This window comes from Cyprinodon tularosa, unplaced genomic scaffold (assembly GCF_016077235.1).
Source record: "Cyprinodon tularosa strain WSP-4 unplaced genomic scaffold, ASM1607723v1 ctg750, whole genome shotgun sequence".
NCBI classification, from domain to species: Eukaryota; Metazoa; Chordata; class Actinopteri; order Cyprinodontiformes; family Cyprinodontidae; genus Cyprinodon; species Cyprinodon tularosa.
Genome location: NW_024039508.1, coordinates 355,629 through 370,973, shown reverse-complemented (window position 1 = coordinate 370,973; position 15,345 = coordinate 355,629). Strand labels below are relative to the sequence as shown.

At 36.6% G+C, this 15,345-nt stretch overlaps 1 protein-coding gene across 1 annotated transcript in view; it reads left to right on the top strand.

Annotated features, from left to right (window-relative positions):
- The window catches only part of LOC119773220 (netrin receptor UNC5D-like), a 280,262-nt gene that overhangs the window by 245,577 nt on the left and 19,340 nt on the right, over positions 1–15,345 (top strand). Inside the window, exons 13-14 of the mRNA XM_038270115.1 lie at positions 9,707–9,875; positions 13,372–13,602. Of these exons, the coding sequence (XP_038126043.1) occupies positions 9,707–9,875; positions 13,372–13,602 (400 nt within the window). The remainder of the gene's footprint in view (positions 1–9,706; positions 9,876–13,371; positions 13,603–15,345) is intronic.

The following is a 15,345-nucleotide window of genomic DNA, read 5'->3' as shown; positions in this document are numbered from 1 at the left end:
GCTCATCCTTGAGTCACAATATATGATGGGTCATAGCATATAGTGTAACATCAAGGTCAGCTAGTGACAGAAACTTTTCATGTGGAGGGATTGGGATTAAGCAAGCAAATTAACAGGGACTGTGAAAATATATTATTTTCTGTAGAGTTTAAGAGCAAGGTCATAATAAAGTGGGTAAAAACTATTGTAAGGATTATTCTTGTTCTTGATGTATGTCTCTGTGAAACTCTAAGATTACCTGCTTGTTGCGTGTCAGAAATGATGTTTTCCCAAGTAGCTTATCCAATTGGGTCGGTCATCTTTATTCTGCATGTGGCAAAGATTTGGGAATGGAGTGAAGAGCAGTGTCCTTGATCTAAGAACAAAGTGTAATATTTTGATAAGGCTGGAGCCATTGATGTCTCCTCATCTGTAACTGTGCATGATGTAATGATGTGACAGACTGGACTTTAATGAAAATGCTTCTTTAGCTGTGAATCGAGGCCACTTAACAAGATATGAGCCGCTTGGTCAGCGCTGCCTTCTGTAACTCAAAGCAACTTTCCTGGACTGAGATTACAATTTCTATCAAAATCTTTTCTCAGGTTGTGCAGGTGGTGGAGTGGTTAGCGCGCATGACCCATGTACGGAGGCCTTAGTCCTGCACGCAAGTGACCCGCGTTCGAATCCGGCCTGTGGTCCTTTCCTGCATGTCTCTCCCTCTCCCATACCCCCTTTCAGTCAGTCTACTTTTGAAAACATTAGCCACTAGTGCCATAAAAACTCCCAAAAAATTATCTTTTCTCATGGTTATTTAATACATATAAATTATTAGGTGTTATTTAAAGAGTTTGTTCCAAATGGTCTCTTCTCAGGAAAATAACCAGAGAAAGAAAGCTTCAGGGAGCAAACACAGAGCTTTCCTTAACACTATAGTTAATACAACAAATAGGGATTGGAGCTCTAAGCCTTTCTTTAACCCTGAAGTAAATGCTAATGAAATAAGCATGTAGCCCACTCGAAAAGTTATACAGTTCATTCTTATACTGTCTTTGTTGAATCCAGTGTAAAACTAAACAGAAGAGGCTTGTTTTGACTGATGTATTGTATGCATGCCGGCATGAGTGAGTAATTGTGTTTGTGAGGGAAAGAAAAAGCTCTGCATTAGGCTTGTTTACCACTGGTCATCTGGGAGCGCATTGCGCGCTGGAATGAAAGCATCAGGTGCTTACGTCGCTGTTGTTAATACAGTATTAAGCTGAAGCCACAAAAAAAAGCACTTTGTGACTAAAAGCACTTAGTGAAAATGAGCAGCTGTATGTATACATTGTGATGACGGGTTGCATTGCGGTCTATTTCTCATGGATCTGTGCTGGGTTTTATATGGGGATAATTGCGAATAACGGGTCTGAGCTCTACAGGTGGTTTGAAAACTTATACTCACTGGGAGTGATAAAGAATAAATAATATTTTAAGACATTGTTATAGAATGTGGCTTTTTCAGTTGTCATCAGGGGGAATCTGCACATAGTAGCCATATGTTGGCTTTTGAACCCCTCTTAACAGGGATATGAGATCAGAGTTCTTACAGCTTCCAAACCGAGTTATGCATAGTTGTCCTGTTGTAAGGTTCTGCACCAGAGATGTGGATTCTTGGAGCTCTTCCAGCGTTACCATGGAGCTCCTGACTACTTTTCTGAATGATGCTCCTTGCCTTGCTTCTTGATTTAAAATGGAAAATTTTATCTTTGTAGGTTTGATGTTGGCCATATTCCTTTAATGTTCACAGTATGCTGTATTTCTTGGTCATCAGTATGCCTTTTTTATTTTACTAATGGTCTCTGACCAACCTGTGATGCAATCAAAGAACACCTGTTTTTAAAATCACATGGAATTACAGACCAGATGACTCCATCTACTAAATAGGTGACTTCTGGAGGCTTAAAACACATGCAACAATATTTCTGATTTTCTTTTCATCAAAAAATAGGGGACATGGTATAATTATACGTACATTTTTATGGTAATATATTTTTTATCAACACAATGCATTTTATGATTGTTCTGTTACTTATTGTAACAATTAAATCTGCTTTGAATACCTTTGCATTGTGTTATACTGGAGGTTTTATTCAGCTGGAAATAACGCCCAGGACTCCCAAACAATTAAAAGGGTTATTTCACATTAGGACACTGGACTCTAAGCTCCATTAAAGGGAGAAATGTAATAATAAAAAGGACTATTTTCTTGTATAAACTAGACTGAAGCTTTTCATAGTTCAAATGGGAGCTGCACAATGTCTGTTGCTTTTTTATGAACTTGTTGTTGCATGCATAAAACCCATAGTAATATTGTGCAGTGGCACATGTTAGGTATTAGCATTTGACAAGTTAGTAATAAAATAAAATGCTGTCAGCAGTTTTCACAGGGACTATTTGTTTGATAGAAAGTGCTGTCACACCACAGCTGTTCACACCCTGTTCTGTGGATTAAATCCAGACTTACAGAGGCAGGAAATTTCTTTTTTTCCCTTTTTTCTTTTTCTATTACCCTCCATTGACAACGTGCCCGGTCAAATACGGACTGTGGGAAGTGTTCCCTTTAATTAGGGTCTGGATTCATAAGCCCATAAGCATTGTAGCTTTATTTCAGAACACGACAGATAACGTATAAAACATTGTCAACAACATATTTGAAAAACTGCCTCATAAGGGGTTTTGTTTTAAGGAAATAAAAAGGCATCATGATGTTCATCTGCACACATGAGACCGTGGGTAATCAGCAACTGAAATTGTAACCAACAATGACTGCAGTGATAGCTCATTGTTCCCATAACCACAATCAGGAATGCTAAAGAATCATCTTTAATCTTTGTTCACAGGCAGGCTGGCTCATTACCATAGTCTCAGCAGCAGGTAACCTTGGTTTCCTCTGAGCTGGGGGCTGATTAGCACAAAAGTGCAGCTGCACGGACAAAGTGCTGCCTGACTAGAAGTGTGAAATTATATTTTTGACTGTACTTTTAATTTTCTACTGTTGATAACAGTATAATGGAAGTAGGGCTGCAACTAACGATTATTTTAAAAATCGATGAATCGGCCGATTATTTTTTCGATTAATCGATGAATCGGACAAAAAAAATTTTTTATATTAACCTCTTTATTCCAAAATAAACATTTTAGACAGAACAAACAAGCACACAAGTACAGGTTGCTCATTAACTGTACTGGTGCAATATGAAAAAATAAATGTTTGTGTAAAAACTACGCAAACTTACATGAGAAATGTAGCTGTACATCCACAAAATATAGGCTACTTTGTTTCATAAAGCGCAAAAAGAGACAGGCATTTTTGTTTTTTAAAGCCCCTAAGGGGTTCAAACAATAGGTCCCCCCATTTCAACAAATGAGTTTTTTTAGACTAGAAGAGTTCTGCCTTTTAAGACAGGAAAGTATAGCAGTTAAAGTTGCTACTTGAGAAAATACTGAACCATAGAGATAAAAATAGCCCTGTGATTCAAATTATAAATTGTATTTGGAATAAAAATGAGAGAACTAGGGGTGTTAAAAAACACATCCTCCAAAGACAGATATTTAGACTTAGACTTAGACTTCTTTATTTGTCATTTTGTATGCACAGGGTGCCTACAGAACGAAATTGCGTTACATACAGCTTATGAACGTTGCATTGATATTTCAAATATCAATGCAACGTTCATAAGCTGTATGTAACTTATGAACGTTGCATTGATATTTACATGGGAATGTGGCAGATAATTAATTGACATATTACTGATCTTGCTGGATTTTATTCTGCTTTACTTCCATAAATTGCAGGATCTTCTTTTCTTTATCTTTGCCAGAAGATTTAAACTTTAAAAGCCTTGCCCTCATAATTTGCAAGTTAATTTATTTATAAAGAAAATATAAACGCTGCTTAAACAAATTTAAATGAAATTAAAAGTAAAATAAGTAGCCAACCTTATCACTGTCTGTAACCTACTAACAAGGTAAGGAAAGCATCAGATGAGCTACCTGAGAAACTAACGTTACGTTTCCCCTCTTTAAAATGAAACAAACATGGTCGCTCACTCTGCTGATCAGCTCTCTTCACTGCCATTGAAGGCTCCAACGTGTTTTCTTTTCAGGTGCTGCGTCATAACAGTGGTGCTTCCGTGCCATGGTCATTTGTTTTTACAAAAGTTGCATGTTACGACTTTTTTCACTTTACAAAGCGCAGGCAATTTTAATTATTGTGATCAATTTGCGCCGTCAATCCCGGCGCATGCGCGCTTCATTTGCAGTCTGGACGCTGAGGGTAAACTCCTCACTAAAATCCTGCGGCTCTGACTCTGACTGCCGCGCTGAGAGGGATTCCTGTGGGAGAGGGAGAAAGGGGTTGGGATGGGGGAGGCGCCCCACGGCAGGCAAAAGCCGCCAGTGACACCGTAAAAAGTCGCCAGATTTGTCGCCAGTCGCTTTTTTGAAAAATAGTCGCTGGAGGGGTCTGAAAAGTCGCTGAGTTGGCAACACTGCAACTGCGGCGCTGACTCGCTCCGCCATATTTTTTTTTCTTCCCCCGGATGACGGCGGCGGCGGATGACGCATTAATCGCGCGACACAACTAATCGATGATTAAATTCGTTGCCAACGCTTTTAAAAGTCGATTTTTATCGATTTTATCGATTCGTTGTTGCAGCCCTAAATGGAAGGCAACACTTCTCACAGCTCTATGAATCAACAGTGGTTGGAAAGTCCTCTCACAAACAGGTTATTCATTCTGCAGGCCCTGCCTGCAGGATTGGAAGTCTGCAAAACTGCCTGCAGAACTGTTACATCTTGACATGCAAAATGAGTGAAAATAATATGAAAAGCTACCTATCAATACCTAACCGCAAGAATCCTCCATCTGTGCTTGAAAGATGGAGGATTCATTTTGATATTCCTTCATTTCACATGGTTTAAAGAGGCTGGAGCTTAAACAGTGCGTCCAAACAGACGATAATGAAAGCTGGTGAAGCAGAAAACAAATATAGAAACCATTTAGTATTTTACAGTTTACAACCTAACGGAAGAATGTTGAAAAAATATGACCGCATCAGTGGCCCACCCAGAATACAAAAAACTATACGTGTTTGGAGGTTTTATTTAACTGGAACCAATGCGGACATACTTTTTCTAAAAGGTTGTAGCTCCTTCCCGAGATAATCTTATTTGCCATTTGCTTAATTTGGATGTATAAAGAATTAATGGAAATTCAATACAAACATGAAGTAGGATTGTTTTTTATCGTTCCTGAAACTTCCCTGAACATTGAGGGATGTTGATTTGTTCATGTTTTTATAGTCTGTTCGAATGACATGTAGGGTATTAAACAACATTTTCTGTCCTGGTATTATATTAACTGTGAAATTTAGGTCAAATTTTCTTTTTTTCCTATTCAGTAAGAATGGCTTTTCTAGGATAAAAATTTATTCCTTCCCTGCAAAGTTTATGAGCTCCTTCAGAGTGTCAAATAACTATATGGTAAAATAAATCTAAAATTAAAACAGGCTCTAAGTTAGTTGTTGCCACTTAAAGCATTTTGCATTAGTGTTTTTATTCACTTTAATTTTTAAAGTACAACTTTTAGGTACTATATGTCAGACTGCATCATTTCCAAACAATAAATCAGAAGTTATGAAGCAGTACTGTGCCTTTGTTTTCCTAGTTTGAAGATGTTTCGCCTTCCATCCATCCAGCTTTTTCAATTCAAAATGTCAGAATTAGCATTGAGTTCAAAAGTTTATAGAGTAGCCCAACAAAGCCTTGTTTTGGCTTAGAAAACATGCAAATTGAACCAAAAAAAGAGGTTAGCTCCTTAGGAATGGGGAGTCAATGGAGGTCTTTGTCAGTCTGCAATACTTGATACTGGTCTATGTCTCTGAAAAGTGGGAGGCAGTACTTTGAGCAAATAGATGGTACTTGAGTAGCCTTTTTTAATAAAATATTTATTTTCATTTATTAATTTTTTTCCCTTCTTGGGTAATTTCTCCAACAACTTTGTTTTACTTTTACTAATGTAAAGTATTTACTAAAGTTAGTGGCTCTGTACTTGTTGACAGTGTAATGACAATAAAAAGCTGGGGAAAAAAATTATAAGAGCAGAACATTACTTATAACTGTGAATGTTCCAGTGATGTTAAAATTCAAAACAAATGCAGAAACGTGTTTTAGGTGTAATTGTTTAGATAAGAATAAGTAGAGAACCCCAATTTTAGTAATATGTAAGGTTCAGGGTACATTTGTCGGTGCCATAAAACTGCCCTCTGAACGCCCCTATGCTGGTGCTTCTGTTTGCTTGTATGATTTAACACGCACTCTACACATGCATGATGCATCTCTGCACTCATGTTAGGGTCTGTTCCCGCCACAGTTTTATTAATGATGCTGAGAAACATCCATGCTGCTACAGTGACAACAGCACCAGCATTGTGCCCTGTGTATGTGAGGTATCCAGCCAGGCCAGCTGCATGACTGATGGTGGTCCCATCGATTGCTCTCAGTCTTTAGGGCTTCCAGCCAAGTTTGGGCCCCTGGCCAAGAGCAGCTTGGCCCGGCTAATCTGTCACCAGGCTGGCTGGAGCAGCCTTCATAAGCTCCATCGACCCACAAAGCTTACACACTCTGGTCTAAAGCCTGTCCTCCCCACCCTCACTGTCCATTAGTCTTGGTGCTTTAATCTTCCTCTATCTGTGTGTCTCCGTGTCAGCTAGTCAGGGATTGATTCATTATGGGTGTCGAAGGATTTGAGTTTATGGTGTTCATGTGTAAGTGCTACACTCTGAATCCTAATTACAGAGGGACCAATTGGTAAAGATGTACAGAGCCTTGCAGAAGTATTTAATGATACTGGTTTACATTTTTTTATGGTACCACAACAAACTTTAGTGTTTTTTTATGGGGCTTAGGTAATAGGCCTGAACAAACTACAGTAGCAGTTTACTGTTAAGTCGGAGGAATATTATACCCAGTTTTTAAAAATGTTAACAAATAAATGGTATGAAAACTGTGGCATGGATTTGTTTTAATTATATTGATAGAATATTTCTATAATACTGAAAGTTTTTTCCCCATTCCTTTTCTAAATACCTCAACTCTGGAGTTGGCGAGAATGTCTATGAAAAAGGGTTGTCAAGGTAACTACAAATTCCCCGCAGTATTTAGGTGATGACTGGGCATTAACCAATAACAAATCCAAATGCAGTATACTTACATTAGAAAAAAGGTTATAGTTACACACTATTAAGACTACAGAGCATAGAGTGCATTATTATTAAAAGTCTGAATAAAAAAAGAACAACTGATGAAAAGAATAGTTTAATGGTTGCTGAATTTTGGTCTAATCTGCAGCATAATCTCTATAGTTAAATTTAACTTTATCGCTGAGATCTGTTTTTAGATCACAGGTGTCATACCAAAATTTCACACCCTTGCAGTCTTTAGTTTGACTTTAGTATGCCCTTTCATACTTATTATTTTGCAAGTAACACAATGAAGCTATATTTATATGAAGTTTTAATGTCATATAGGTATTATGTTTTAAAAGCTGAGACAAATCGGTATATCGCCTAACAATAATATTTTCCTCTTTTTTTTAAACTGGTGTAATGTTTCAGGCTGGGAGTTTTTATTTTGTTTCAGATTCAAAAGAGGTGCTTAACAGGAAGTTTGTATAACAAATTTAATATGCACAAAGAAGTAATAAAAATGTATGTATGTATGGTACCAAACTGTCCACCTGTTTAACATAGGTCTTGTTTGGCTGATGGTGTTTTTTCATTAATGCCTTAAGCTAAAGGTAGCTTCTTCACTTCAAGACACCATAAACTTTACCCTGAGTGTACCCAGTAATGATTAGTGATGCTTCCCTGCAGATGTGGCATCATAACAGAGGTCCTGCCTCATATGGCTGCCACTGTCTGAAATCACATCCCATTGTAGAGCAACGTCAATTTAATAAAAAAAAAAAAATGGATTCCAAATGGACATTAAATGTTTTCATAATTCATAGGATTTTTTTTGACCCCTAATAAATCTTTCATCAAATCCATCCTTCATAAAATAATTTGTATAATTTGTTGCTGCTGCTACTATGTATCTACTCTTTGGCCACACCATAGAGTTGAATTTTAATTTTCTCTGTTGATCAGAACACCCAGAAGAAGCAGAAAAAAGGAGAATTACATTTGACGATCTGAAGACCTAATTTATGACAATTTGATTTTGGTTAAAAGCTAAAACTTCCCTAAAACTGGTTTATATCCACACACCGTTATTAAGTAAAGCCTACAATACTGCTTCACTAACAGTTATCATGCACAAACATGTCACTTCTGCTCTGTTCAAACCTAACCTTGCTGCATTATCAACCATCCTGGCATCCTGCTGTGATCCTTTAAAGATCTGAACACAAACACTGCAAAACATTACAAATTCTGCTTAACATTGCTGGTTTTAGATTGTGTTTGCAGACAAAAATTTTTTTTTAATTAAATTAACATTAGAATTAGGGCTGGTGGAGGAAAAGCTATATTATTATTTATGTATTAAAGACGATGAAAAGGTGATTCATGTGTCCCTAACCTCTTTTTTTAAAGTATTGTAATGCCTTAAATATTTACGACAGTAACCAATACATACATAACCAACAAATTCACACACCGTGTGTCTTTTTAGAGGTCCTATGAAGCATATGAATGAACCCTTTTTTTTTTTTTTTTTTTGCTCAAGACTTTGATTAAAGCTGAAATGAGGCTCAGAAATATGTTATTGCTCTTGGTGGTATTTTTCTGCTTTATTTGTTCATTGTCTTTTGTTGTTGTTTACACAGTGTAACTGTTCATTTTGACTGAATTATAAATCAGTTTTGTCAGCTGCTGTAAATATATAATATGATGCATGAAAAGTGTCAACATTGCCAATGATAAACTGGAAGATGTCTAAAAAAAAAGTGAGAGATTCAACCAGTGAGAAAATTTATCCTCCTTCTATGATGTAGTTTACTTTGAGTTCAGGGTTGAAACCAAAAGTTCTCTTTTTTTTGGAGCAGTTGATTTCTACTCATTTTTATGCGGTAAAGGCAGGGGAATACCTACTTCCAGGAGACCATCCGGACTCCCAGATATTAAACCTTTTGTTGACATTTGACAAAAGCACCTTCTTACATATTTCACATGGGTTTAAGTTGCTTCAGCTCCTTTAGAGTTACCTTTGGCCTCCTTACTGCTAATGAACTCTCCTTTCATATCATCAGGTGAATGAGCACATGTTGAAAGATGTGTAGCTGCAATCGTTTAGATCCTGGCTTTAACCTGTTTTTTTCTACTCTTTCTTCTTATTGAGTCCTTGTTTAGCACCGCTTCTTAACAAGCATCTGGCATCTTAAGATCACAGCTCTATTTACATCACCATGAAAAGACTAATGTGTGGACTGTTCACCTGTCAGATTGCTCATGATCAAGGACTCCCTTTGATTCAGTTATAAGACTGAAGGGCTCTAAATACACACTTTTTTAGCTTCTTATTTGTAAAATCAAAGGGTAAAAATATTCTCTTCAACCTAAAATATACGGTATGCTAATTTTGAAACTCCCAAACTGTAGAAGGAATTTGGGAGTTTTTTTCAACCAAAAGCAATGAATTTCTTGAAAAAATAATAAAAGTGTTGTATTTTCTTTGTGCACAGCACTGTGCCGGAGGATGGGGCAGAGATCTTTCTGAGTCCTGCAGTCACCTATGGTCCTCCAGGCCTCGACCTGTCCTGCCCAATAGCCATGACCATAGCACATTGTGCCGAGGTCGCTGCTGATAACTGGAACATCAGGTTAAAGAGACAAATCCAGGACAGGTGGGAGGTGAGTCAACCCTTTTTAACTTCTCCTTGAGTACACAACTGATTTCATTTCAATACTAAAAATTGTTGTGTATAAATCTACAAAAGATATTTCAGTTTGGCCAGATTTTAAAATATCCTCAGTGGAGAGTGTTAAGTCTCGTCTCAAGACCCACTTTTACTCTTTGGCTTTTCACACTGCATAACTGTGTCTGTGTCCTTTTATTTATTCATTTTAAGCTCTTCCTGCTTTTTTTGTGTGTATTGTTTTTTTTTGTTTGTTTTTTTTTTATGTAAAGCACATTGGAATGTGCTATATAAATAAAGTGGTTTGGATTGGATATTGTTTTTGAGTCTTTAAATAAAACTATTAACATTCAAAATTATTTTCAAATCAGATAGTATTGATAGCTTTTATTTAAAAATAGGGCTCTAACAATTACGGATTAATCGGGATTAAACGATTATTGAAATAATCATCAACTAATTGAGTAATCATGCCTTTAGCTGACAGAGCAACCCACTAAGAGCAGTAATTATAATAAGATTAAGAAAAAAATCTATAAATATTTAGCATTTAAGATTAAAAAAAATGTAGCTGTCATTATGCTCCATCCAGAAAACCTCAAGTGGAAAAGTTTGTTTTGTTCTTAAGGAACATTTGGCTATCTGATTATTAATTGATTAATCCAAAAAAGAATCAACAGATTAATCAGTTTGCAAAATAATCGTTAGTTGCAGCCCTAGTTAAGAACAACAAATGGAAAAAAATGCATCCATACTTGTGAACCTGAAATGAATTTCACTGCTCCAGTGTAATCATTCTTCAATTAGTAAGTAACCAATGCAAAAAAAGAAATGTTTTTGCATTTTTCAATCAAATGATAAACAATATGTATGAAAATATAAATTTAAACTATGTATGTTGATTACAATGTTAATTCCATCCTTGATGGATTGAGGAATTATAAGACGGGGTTCAAATTAAATTTGCCAACAGAATTAAACATCTAAAACACTAAATCACACTTTTATCTATTAGCTGTCCGCTTGCAGCCAAAAATGGAGAAAAACGGCCAAGTGCACCTTTTAAAAGATGCAGGACCTCACTCCTCTAAATGCATTAGAGTGTTATTTCAGTGATTGCCTGTGTGACTTTCTTCTCACATCTAGCTCTTAATAAAATAACAGCTCTAAAAAAAGTCCTTCATCTCTGCCCTATAGAGTAAAGGAGCACTTAGACACCTGCTTTCATTCTATACGGCCGCTATTCTTCTACTCATGCTTTCTCTGTATGTGAGGTGCTCTTTTAATGTTTAAGTAACCTCATCAAAAGCCTTTAGAGACCTCATCAGGTCACAGCAACCTAACAGACAGTTTTTCCCTGAACTGTGTGTGTGGGGGGCTGTGACTTTTCTTACCTGTCCTTTCACTCTGTGTGACATTTGCACAGATGTAATTTTCCTGAAGATGTGTTGCACAAAAGGAAGCTATCAAAATAGCCATCTCTGATGGGTGCTATAGGCTGACATAGAATAGGGAGAGGTGTGACACAGACAGGAAGATGGAGGTTAAGACAGGGTATATATTCTCCAAATGTAATGCTGTGGCCCATCTCTGTCACAGAGAATTAATGAGCCCTTTATCTCAGGAACGGTGCTCAGTCAAATCCTAATCTCTAAATTAGCGATATAATGAGAGATGAAGGTCTCTTTCCCACTCTGTCCTCTCTTTCCTTTACCCTCACTCTTCTCTTTCACCCTGTCTGCCTCTAAGCGCCATTCCCATTTAAGCTTTCGCTTCTTTCCACTTTTTTGAGTCTATCATTTCTCCCCCAGACGCCTGGTGGGGATGAGCTATATCATAGATATCCGTCATGTATGCTGCATCACTAATGGGGCCTGGGTGAAGAAGCTGTAGGCCACCAAATTACTCTCCTTTGCTTTATATGGCACAGTCAGGCCATATGCGGAGGGGGCTGCTGGGTCGCAGGTATGTTAAGAGGTGATTCAGGGAGAATTTAGCACACGATGAGGAGCAATTGGCCATTAGATACAGCTGCCCCCTGCTAATCCGTTTTGTCAGTGTTACCAGCTCCCCATCTGTTTAGAGAGATGTGTCATTATTCATTTGGCCTCTTTTTTTTTAGCTTTGTACAGCCCCTGATCCAAGGTTTCCTGGGAGGTTTATAGGGTGTGATCTGCAAATTACACCAATGATTATGGAATTATAAACTTGGTTTACAACAAAGACGGTAGAATACACTGTCAGAAAATATACTGATGGAAACAGTATGGCTTGCAAGAGTGTTTACATGTTACAATTACAATCCTCGATGTATTTTGCTGGATATGTATGCAAAGAGCAACACAAGTCAACTGGTAAGAAGCATAATAAAAGGAAAGTTTTCTATTAAAAGCTTAACTCTACTCCATAGACATGCATGTATATATGCAGCCTTCCATGGTCAATCATTTGTAGAACTAGTTTCCACATCTGAAATTCTTTTAATGTCCCTTAAAATAAACGGAATATAGGTGTAAACTGTTAAGGCTGGCAATTACACAAGCCTGAATATTTTTTATTTTTTGTTAAATGTAAAAACATTTTCCTCTGAAAGACGTGTTTTTGGTCAACTTTGAAACTAAAGTATGTGACCTCCAATGTCTCTGACCCTAATTATAAATTAAAGGATTGGTGATCTTAAAAAACACAGCTCCACTGAATATCTTGCTTAGGACTCTTATACAAATACTATAACCATGTATAATAATTATTTTTATTATTACTACCATTATTATTATTATGGCTTTTTCTAAATCTAAAATATCCTCTTCTAGAGTACAGACCCAGATAAGATATGTGCTATACCCTTTACAGTACTGCTGTTTTCTGACAGATTAGACCTAATTATTATTTTTATTTTGTTTGTTTGTTTTTTCTCTTTGTTTTTCTCTGTTCCTCTTTGTAATACTATTTCCCTGTTAATCTGTGTTTAAGGCAATAAAGCTAAAAAAAAAGAAAAGAAAAAAAGAAACACAGCTGTATTAAAAGAGTAATTTTGACTCTTTTTAGAGAGGACCCACTAGGGGTCGTCCTACATTATGATGCTGCCACCACTTTGCCTCATAAAGAGATAATGTGTTCAGATCATTAGCTTTCTGCAACATACAAAGATATGTGCTTTTGCCTAAAAGTCCAAGTCTAAACACAAATGCTAGATATTTTTTTTTCTCTGATTTTTATCTGCCAATAATTTAAAGACTAGTTCGATATTTTTTATGTTAATATTGCAGTTATAGGCTACTTTGTGTCATTCAATCATAAAATAAAATAAAATACTCTTTCAAGATTGGGTTTGTAATGTTACTATATATAAAATACATAAATTACAAATATATATATATAAATATGTTCTATTAATTTAAACATCATAAAAAAGGAAGTATTAACTTTAAAACATTATTTCTGTTATGCAGCTGTACCAAGTTATCTCTTCTGTTTCTCTACATCCATAGGAAGTGATGTCGGTGGATGAGGAGAGCACATCCTGCTACTGTCTGCTCGAGGCCCAGAGGTGCCACTTGCTGTTGGAGCAGCCGGGTCGTTACGCTCTGATGGGGGAGGCGCTGAACCAGGAGGCAGCCAAGCGACTCAGGCTTGCCGTCTTTGGCAGTCCAGATCCAAGTAACTCCCTGGGTTTCTGTCTCAGGGTGTACTGCGTGGACGACACTCCCTATGCTTTTCAGGTATCAGGGAAGAAATATAATATATACCACTATACTAATCCAGTACTGATTTACGTACATATTTGTTAAGAATATAGAATTTGTTTCAGATTTTCTACAATTTGACATAGTCAGTAACTGAATAAGTTAAACAAAAGACAAATCCAACTTTAACAGATCAGTAAATTTCTGCTTGGAACTTATCCATCTTGTTTTTTTTGTAAAGAACAGGCTTTTTTTTATATATTAAAAAAGGCTTTTTTTGCTTTTTTTTCTCCTTCATATTATAAGGTGTGCTCAGGTTAAAACTAATGAATTGATTTTCAAAGGTCATCACCCATTTTTTCTTAAAGTAAACCCAAACTCCAATATGAATTAGTCACACACCAATTAGCAATCATCACAGCAGATGTGTAACCTGGCTTTAGCAGCTTATTTACAGCTGTTAAATTATCTCCTGCTTTCTGTGGTCTCATAATTGTGTTAGAATTTGGCTGAATTCATCATAAAGCCAATCTTATTATATTATTCTGCTTCTCTTCAGGAAGTAAGATTGGGCTTACATTTTAGATTTTAAATGCGATCACTAAAGACTGCAGAGTTGGTGTGCCGTATTGATACTTTTAACCTTTTTCAGCTCATCACCCAACATAATCATCATTAACCTCAATAAAAAGCACTTACCCTGTTATTGAACCTATGCTTACCTGTTGGATGGTTGTAAGAAAATGCTAAAGGTGAAGAAATGTTTTAGGCTGTGCTATTTTTCTCTGCTCCTCTCTATTATACCTACAAACTCAGCTGGAATCGCTCCCTGCCTGTTATAGGGACTTGCAAAACAACACCATAGTATCGGCCTGTTCCTCAAAGATTACAAATTAGAGGCGCTAAATGCTAAATGCATGCATATTTTTTTTACATGTGCAATAAGCGAGCATGTTGCGGGTGACCTATAAATATTGTTGCGTAAATTTTAAGACGTGCAAACCAATTTGGTTCTGCCCATGAAAATGAGCAGATTACGTGTTCGATTGAAAAGAGTCGGCCTTCCACACACACACTCATGTCTCTTTGCAGACTCTTTTAATATTCTATTTCTTTTATAAACAGGCAACAACTATTTTAAAGTTCAGTCATTGTTTTCAGATTTGGTTTAATTGTTTACTGTCTACCAACCTGCTGCATTTGTTTCTGCCAGCTTCTGCGTAGATTTTATTTCTTTGTCAATGTTAGTCTACTATTGTCAAAATTATTTTTGCACATGTACCAAATATCTCTGAATCCGCTAGATTTGTATTAATGCAACAATCACTGCAGATATTTTTGCATATCAGTTCGCTCCTCACTTCCTGAATGACTGATAAAACATGCAAAAACTGCGACCAAAAATTCATTTCTGATTTGGATAATGGCTTTGCACATGGCTTTGGCGTTTGGCTATTAGAATGCGATCTTGCATATTAATGAAAGTAAACACACAAAAAAGATTTTCATACGCTGTCTGTTGAACTGCAACCGCAAATCACTATTTATGTTCTTTGAAGATCTGCTTTGGACATACAATCACATTTGCACCAGTTTTAAGACAAGCAAAGCCTCTGAAGATCAGGCCATAAGAGCATTAGACTTTGACTTCATTAATTTAGTTTACAGCAATGAAGAAGGTATACATGGTCATTAACATGACATAGCAAATACAAATATTTGTTTGCATACAGCCAAATCTGTCTCTGCAACCACACACACAGTAATAACAGGTTTAAA